Source organism: Peromyscus eremicus, chromosome 14 (genome assembly GCF_949786415.1).
Source record: "Peromyscus eremicus chromosome 14, PerEre_H2_v1, whole genome shotgun sequence".
In the NCBI taxonomy this organism is placed as follows: domain Eukaryota; kingdom Metazoa; phylum Chordata; class Mammalia; order Rodentia; family Cricetidae; genus Peromyscus; species Peromyscus eremicus.
In genome coordinates, this window is record NC_081430.1 from 28,829,935 (window position 1) to 28,837,581 (window position 7,647).

Below are 7,647 nucleotides of genomic sequence, written 5' to 3' on the forward strand. Positions count from 1 at the left end.
TGGACTTAAGTTTTGTGCAGGGTGATAGATAGGGATATCTTTGCATTCTTCTACATGCCAACACCCAGTTAGACTACTACCATTTGTTGAAGATGCTTTCCTTTTTCCACTGTATATTTCTTGCTTATTTATAAAAAAATAAGGTGTACATAGGTGTATGGATTTACATCTGCGTCTGATTAGATTCCATTGATTGATATGTCTGTTTGTATGCCAATACCATGCGTTTTTATTACTATAATTCTGTAGCAGAGCTTGAAATCAAGGATGATGATACCTCCAAAATTCTTATATTGTACAGGATTATTTTTGCTATCCTGGGTTTTTTGTTTTTCCTATGAAGTTGAGTATTGTTCTTTCAAGGTCTGTGAAGAATTGTGTTGGGATTTTGATGGGGGTTGCATTGAATCTGTAAATTACTTTTGGTAAAATGGCCATTTTTACTTCCGATCCATGAGCATGTGAGAGCTTTCCATCTTCTAGTATCTTCTTTAGTTTCTTCAAAGACTTAAAGTTCTTGTCATATGAGTCTTTCACTTGCTTGGTTAGAATTACTCCAAGATATTTTATATTATTTGTGGCTGTTGTGAAGGGTGTTATTTCCCTGCTTTCTTTCTCAGCCCATTTTTCGTTTGTATATAGGAGGGCTACTGATTTCTTTCTTTTTATATCTTTTGAGTTAATCGTGTATCCAGTCACTTTGCTGAAGGTGTTTATCAGCTGTAGGAGTTCTTGGTAGGATTTTGGGGGTTGCTTATGTATACTATCTTACCATTTGCAAATAGCAATACTTTGACTTCTTCCTTTCCAATTTGTATCCACTTGAGATCTCCTTTAGTTGCCTTATTGCTCTTGCTAGAATTTCAAGTACTATATTGAATTGATATGGAGAGAGTGGACAGCATTGCCTTGTTCTTGATTTTAATGGAATTGGTGTGAGTTTCTCTCCATTTAACTTGATGTTGACTATAGACTTGCTGTAAATTGCCTTTATTTTGTTGAGTGTGTCCCTTGTATCCCTGATCTCTCCAAGACTTTTATTGTGAAGGAGTGTTGGATTTTGTCACAGGCTTTTTCAGCATCTAATGAGATGATCACATTTTTCTTCTTTCAGTTTGTTTATATGGTGGATTACATTGACAGATTTTCATATGTTGAACCGTCCCTTCATCTGTGGGATGAGGTCTACTAAGTCATAGTGGATGATCTTTTTGATGTGTTCTTGAATTCGGTTTGCAAATATTTTTGCATCACTGTTCATGAGTGAAATTGGTCTGTAATTCTCTTTCTTTGTTGCATCTTTGTGTGATTTGGACATCAGGGTGACTGTGGCCTCATAAATTGAATTTGGCAGTGTTCCTTCTCTTTCTATTTTGAGGAATAATTTTAGGAGTTATTGGTATTATTAGGTCTTTGAATGTTGGTTGAATTGTGTGCTGAAACTGTCTGGCCCTGGGCCTTTTTTGGTTGGGAGACTTTTAACAACTGCTTTTATTTTCTTTGGTGTTATTGGTCTATTTCAGTTATTTATCTGATCCTGACTTAACTTTTGTGAGTGTTATCTATCAAGAAAATTGACCATTTCTTTTACATTTTCCAATTTTGTATAATACAGGTCTTTGATAATTCTTTGCATTTCCTTGGTGTCTGTTGTCATTTCCCCCCACCCCCCAAGTGTAACTGGAAGTTGTCCTGTGTCCTGCCTGGGCCCTGTGGTTGGGACGAATTGCTCCCATCCCTGTCTCACAGCTGCTTGGTCCCAAATAAACACACAGAGGCTTATATTATTTTCAAACTATAGGCCTAATGGCTCAGGCTTCTTGCTAGCTAGCTCTTACATCTTAAATTAACCCATTTTTTTTATAAATCTATACTTTGCCACGTGCTTACCTGTACTTTTACATCTTGCTTCTCCTGGCGGCAGCTAGCAGCGTCTCTCTACTCTCCTTTCTTCTCTCACTGTCTCTCTTGGATTTTCCCACCTGGCTCCATCCTGCCCTGCCATAGACCAATGCAGCTTTTTTTTTTTTTTTTTTTTTGAGACAGGGTTTCTCTGTGTAGCTTTGCACCTTTCCTGGAACTCGCTTTGGAGACCAGGCTGGCCTCGAACTCACAGAGATCCGCCTGACTCTGCTTCCCGAGTGCTGGGATTAAAGGCGTGCGCCACCACCGCCCGGCCAGGCCAATGAAGCTTTATTTATCAACCAATCAGAGCAACATATATTCACAGCATACAGAAAGACATCTCACAGCACCCCAGTTTGTTTCTGATTTTTTAAATTTGGATATTCTCTCTCAGGAATTCAAATTTCTTGATTTGTGGTTGATCTCTGTTCTCATAGGTTCCCTCTCAAGATGGTGCTCAGCCTTCACCCTCCAAGTCATTATAGAGTAACAGAATGGGCCTCTTTTCCATTGCTGACTCCTGCTGAGAGAATCAGAGTCTCACCAAAACCTGTAGTTCTGTTTGAGTCAGTGAAAACTGTGGGTCTGTCCCTTCTCACCAGGGTGGCATGCTTCCCCTGCCCCACCAGAGAGCCATGTGATTGGAACTGTGTTTGGCTTGGCTTAGTTTTGATAACAAATCCATTTAGATAAACAACAGCAGTAGGTTCCCCTCTAGGTACCATGACTTCCTGAGCCACAGTCTTTTGAGCAGTGCTTTGCATGAACTTCCTCCTGTAAGGCGGGCTTCAAATTAATCAGAATATGGTTGGTCATCCCCCAAAGAGTCATGGCACTATTGAGCCAGCAGCTGATCTTGATGGAAGGTCATTATTGTAGCATCGAAGCCTCATCAGTGGTTCTATTGGGGACTTTTCTTCTCTAGTGGACTGCATAGCACCTCTGCACTATAAAAGCTAGCCTGCAGGAAAGAAGTTTCCAGTTCCAGCTTGGTTTCTCTCTGTCCTCCAACAGAAATACGTTGTGTCCTTAGAAATAGGGTCTTACAGTGCACTGCTTAATACCTGCCACGATAGGCCCTGGATCTAAAGTAACAGGTTACTTTTTGTCAGTGGAGGGCAAAATGTATATATTTTGTGAAAAAATGAACTCTGAGTTTCTGATATTTTGATGAACATTGGAAGGAAAATGCTAATGGTTATCTTGAGACCTGATTAAGGATGAGTTAAGCTTTTAGTTTTCTCTACTTCATCCTAATATTTAATCATGCCCATGTTGGAAGAAAAGCGGGGCATTCTGTGTAAATATAAGGCTTTCTATTAGCCCTCTGCTTTCATGGGACTAGTTCTGATCCTCTGAGACAGCTCTTTGCTAAGATCTGAAAGGTGGTATAAATGAGCCTTCTCTTCAGAAGTTGTAGAACTTTCCTTAGTCTTGTCCTCTTACTCTTGGGAGCTCATTAGAAATAATTCTTTCCATTGACTCTTGTTTCATCTAGGTGGTTTCCTTGGCATTGTGCAGGAGAGATGTTTCAGGGGAGTCTCCTGAGCTTAAATCAGATGAGGGGTGACATAGCCATTGCAGAGTTCAGGGAGTTCACAGTATGAACCCTGCTGTGAGGCCATGGAAGACAGTTTGGCACTTTTGCTGTTTGTAGTAGGATAGGATCTTAGGTGGGGTTCCTGTTGCTGTGATAGAACACCATGACCAAAAGCAACTTGGCAAGGAACATGTCTAGGAATAAAGTGACAATTCATGAATTTTTCCTGGTTTAATTTTTCTGTCTAGATGGGCCAGTCTCTTCAGAAAAGCAGTCCAGTAGAAATGATACCAAAGATCAACCTGGTGTAAGTACTGGAAATTTAATTCCACCCATGTATCCATAATCAGTTTCTTGATTTTACTAGAACAAGGCTAGAGCTACTCTACTTTGTGAATAACAAGATATTAATAAAATATACTTGTACTTAGCATTATTAGCACTGTTTCATTTCTGGCTTGTAACCTTTGGTGAAATAGTACAAATCACAAGCAGGTTTTGATGATGCATGTAATCCTGGTATTTTGGCAGGCTGAGGGAAGAGGATTTTGTGAATTCGAAGTCAGTGTGGGCTACATAAGGAGATCTTGTCTCAACAACAACAACAAACGAAAAACCCCAGCAAATAATGGGGTGGAGAAATGGCTTAGAGGTTAAGAGCACTGGCTGCTATGCCCTAACTTCTTTCCACTAGGCTTCTACCCCACCTCAAGTAGTACCACAGGCTGGGGACTGAGAGGCCGTGGGGGTAGCTTTAAGATCCAAATAGTAAGAGAAGAGTAAGTACAAAAGGAGTGAGGTAGATGTGAACGTGGCACTAGCGACATGTAATGAAGTGTTAAGGGGAGGGACAGGTGGGTATGGACCTTTGGATACCAGCTAGAATTATGGGAGTCCTTATCTACTCCATCACACAGGCTTAAACTACAGCAGTAAACCACAGCTGATTTATATCCTCTATTATTTCGTTTTCTTCCCAGTTTATTTGGAACTGAACCCTTGTGTATGTTATTTCATCTGTGAATATTTTTGTATGCTTCTCTGAAAGAGAAGGACTTAAAGGTGATCATGAGATATTATACTGAAAAGTAACTGCCTTTCACCAGGTGTCCACGCTGCCTGTATTTGTTTTCATATACACACATTTACAAACTCTGATGGTGATTGTCAATTGGCAACTTGATAGATTCTCAAATCACTTAGGAGCTGAGCTTCAGGGCAAGCCTGTGGGGGATTATCTTGATTGTGTTCACTGAAGTGAACTGACCTCCCCACTGTGGATGGCTCCATTCCCTGGCTGGAATCCTGGATTGTATAAGTGGAGAAAGGAAGCTGAATAACAGCATCCACTCATAGGTCTCTGCTTTCTGATTGTGGGTGTGGTATAACCAGCTGATTCAAGCCCTTTCCATCTGAACGTCTCTGCCAAGATCCTTGAAGTGTGCATCTGAATAAACCCTTTTTGCCTTAAGAAATTTTTTTTTTTTACTCTTATAAGTTCAACTTTCAATTTCTTTCCCCATTACTAAAAATAATTATTAAAAAAAAAAAAAACAACACCACTGGCTGCTCTCCTAGAGGACCTGGGTTTGGTTCCCAGCACCCACGTGGTGGCTCACAACTATTCTTGCCTCCAGTCTCAAGGGATCTGAAGCCCTATTCTGTTCTCTGAGAATACTGAATGTACATGCAGACATACATGCAGGCAAAACCCCCATACATGTGAAGTAAATAGAACATATTAAAAGAAATGAGAAAGAAACCTGAAAGCTCCCACCTTAAAGAAAAAAAAAAGTATTTTAGATGGATTTTAAAGCTTCTTTACTAGCTGAACACAATTTCAGAATTTCTTTGAATTTTAAATATATTTTAGTTTTAAAATATAACGTTGATTTTGGCCATTTTGAGATGATCAATATCTTAACATTTTCTTTTTGAGTGTGTATTTGATAAACTCCTGTTTTAGTGTGAGCTAGGTAGACTATTACTTAAGTTCTCTGTTGAGTTAGTAAAAATACTTATGATAGGGAACAAGCGGCTCCGACACTGGTGTGAAAATCTGAGCCTGTTCTCCAGCTTTCTAGAATGTCATGGACCGCTTTTGGTGTAGGTGTCTACACGCTTTCTTCTATGCCTGACACTCCCAGGAAAGGAGCTGTGAATCGAGCCACTTTACTGACTGCTGACTGTCAATCTGTTACAGAACTCAAAAGTGCCTGATGCTCCTGGTCATGGCTTCGTCCCTCCACCGGGTCCTCCAGTTCCCCCTGTGGACCCAAGGAGCCAGTTGATGGGAAGGGCCTGCCCCTTCCCCCCACCTTCTCCAAGAAACATCTATGGAGCTCCTCCAGATTATTATTCTCCACCTAACGACTTCCCTGGCCCACCACGTCTTCCATTCCCTGGTAGGCTTTTTTTTAAGAGTCCATGTATGTGTCAACGTTTATCTGTGCTTTTCTTCAAGTTCCTGCTACTGTGATAAATCCTGACCAGAACCAGCTTGAGGAGGAGAGGGTTTACATGGCTCACAGGTTACAGTCCAGCAACAAAGGAAGCCAAGGCTTCACCTTGATCCTCCTTAGCTAATTTTGAATTTTACTGTATTGTGATAGCTCAGAGAATCACTGAATGTATAAGCAGTTTTAAGATTAAAATTATGTGTATTTAATTTGATAGAAATGTATTGTGTTCATTATTAAAATACTTATATTTTAGTCAAGATTACTGACTAAAGTGTTTTAAAGTCTTTTTCATAAATAGTTCCCACCTGATCATATTTATTTAAAATCTAAGATCATATTTAGTTATTTGTTGAACCTAACTGAAATTCCTTCAAACCCTGACATTTTAAAATGAAAATAATTTGTTGCTTTTACAGCATACTTTACCCTTTGGAACCACAGGTTTCTACACAGTAAATCATGTTTTCAAGTACTAGACAAGACAGCTTAGTTATCCTAGGTAGCTGCTCTCAGATCTCATCTCTAGTTTTAAAGTTCTAGGTGAATCAAATGAATTTTGTTTGTTAAGTTTTAAGATGGTCCTTGGCATTACAGGAAATGTTTTTAGTAGAATATCAGGTCAGAATCACTGATCTGAATGGTAAGTTTGAAAATCTGACTACATTGAAAACCTGTTTTAAAGTAAGCCTTGAGTGTATTGAGAGCTTGTGTAACTGCAAAGATAGGACAAACATACCTGAAATTAATGATATTCTTATTAATCCTATGTAGTTGAAGAAGTACATTTTTCAATGTCAAAATTAATTTGTGAGATCAAATATTCTGGTGTGGGTGTTTGAATATCAGAATAACTACCAGAGCTAGTGGTTTTTAACAAGTGTGTAGTTTGGGGTTTCAACTTCCAATGCCCTTTGCTCTTTGAACAGGGAGAAATGTGTACCCACCGAGGGGCTTTCCACCTTACCTTCCCCCAAGAGCTGGGTTCTTCCCCCCACCCCCACATCCTGAAAGTAGACGTGCGCTCCCTCCAGACTTGATTCCACCTTCAAAAGAACCTGCAGCCGAACCTCCAGAACCCCAGGAGACCTGACAGTGGTGCTGGTCCCCTCAGCAGTCATTTTCTTCTCATTTTCAGTTTAAGTAACTGCTATTACTTATGTGATTATATTTTTGCTCAAATTGAAGCTTAATGGAATTATAATTCTCAGGATAGTATTTTGTAAATAAATATGATTTAAATATGAATCTTATGAGTAAATTATTTCCATTTTATTTTATTCTGAATAGTATATTTTACTTTGATTACCTCATCCATAATTATGGTAGTTTTATATATGTAATCTTATAGTTGGGGATATCTTAAACTCAAAAGGCTGTGTCTTTATACCAGGAATGTGTTCACCGTGGTTGTAGACAAATGTAAAAGTAACTTTATGTATAATGAAATAAATTTTAATTGATTTAAAGTCTTGTTTGGCATTGCTAATAATAAAACCAGCCAGTTTCACATAAACATGGTTCCATAAATTAGTCTTTTTACCTGTACCAATAATTCAGTGGTTCAAAAGTCAAGCAGTTGGGGCTGCAGAGCTGGTGGCTCAGTGGTTAAGAGTACTGGCTGCTCTTCCAGAGGACTTGGGTTTGGTTCCCAGAATCCACATGGTAGTTCACAAGCCTCTGCAACTCCAGCTCCAGAGAATCCAATGGCCTCTTCTGGCCTCCAGATGCACCAGGAATGCA

At 39.4% G+C, this 7,647-nt stretch overlaps 1 protein-coding gene across 5 annotated transcripts in view; it reads left to right on the top strand.

The window, feature by feature from the left end:
- Mia2 (MIA SH3 domain ER export factor 2) overlaps positions 1 to 7,420 on the top strand; it is a 66,713-nt gene extending 59,293 nt beyond the window's left edge. For all 5 annotated transcript variants that reach the window (XM_059279736.1, XM_059279737.1, XM_059279734.1 and 2 more), the window contains 3 exons: positions 3,694 to 3,752; positions 5,649 to 5,850; positions 6,834 to 7,420. In XM_059279736.1, the coding sequence (XP_059135719.1) occupies positions 3,694 to 3,752; positions 5,649 to 5,850; positions 6,834 to 6,997 (425 nt within the window). In that variant the 3' untranslated portion in view covers positions 6,998 to 7,420. The remainder of the gene's footprint in view (positions 1 to 3,693; positions 3,753 to 5,648; positions 5,851 to 6,833) is intronic.
- Positions 7,421 to 7,647: the final 227 nt, after the last annotated feature.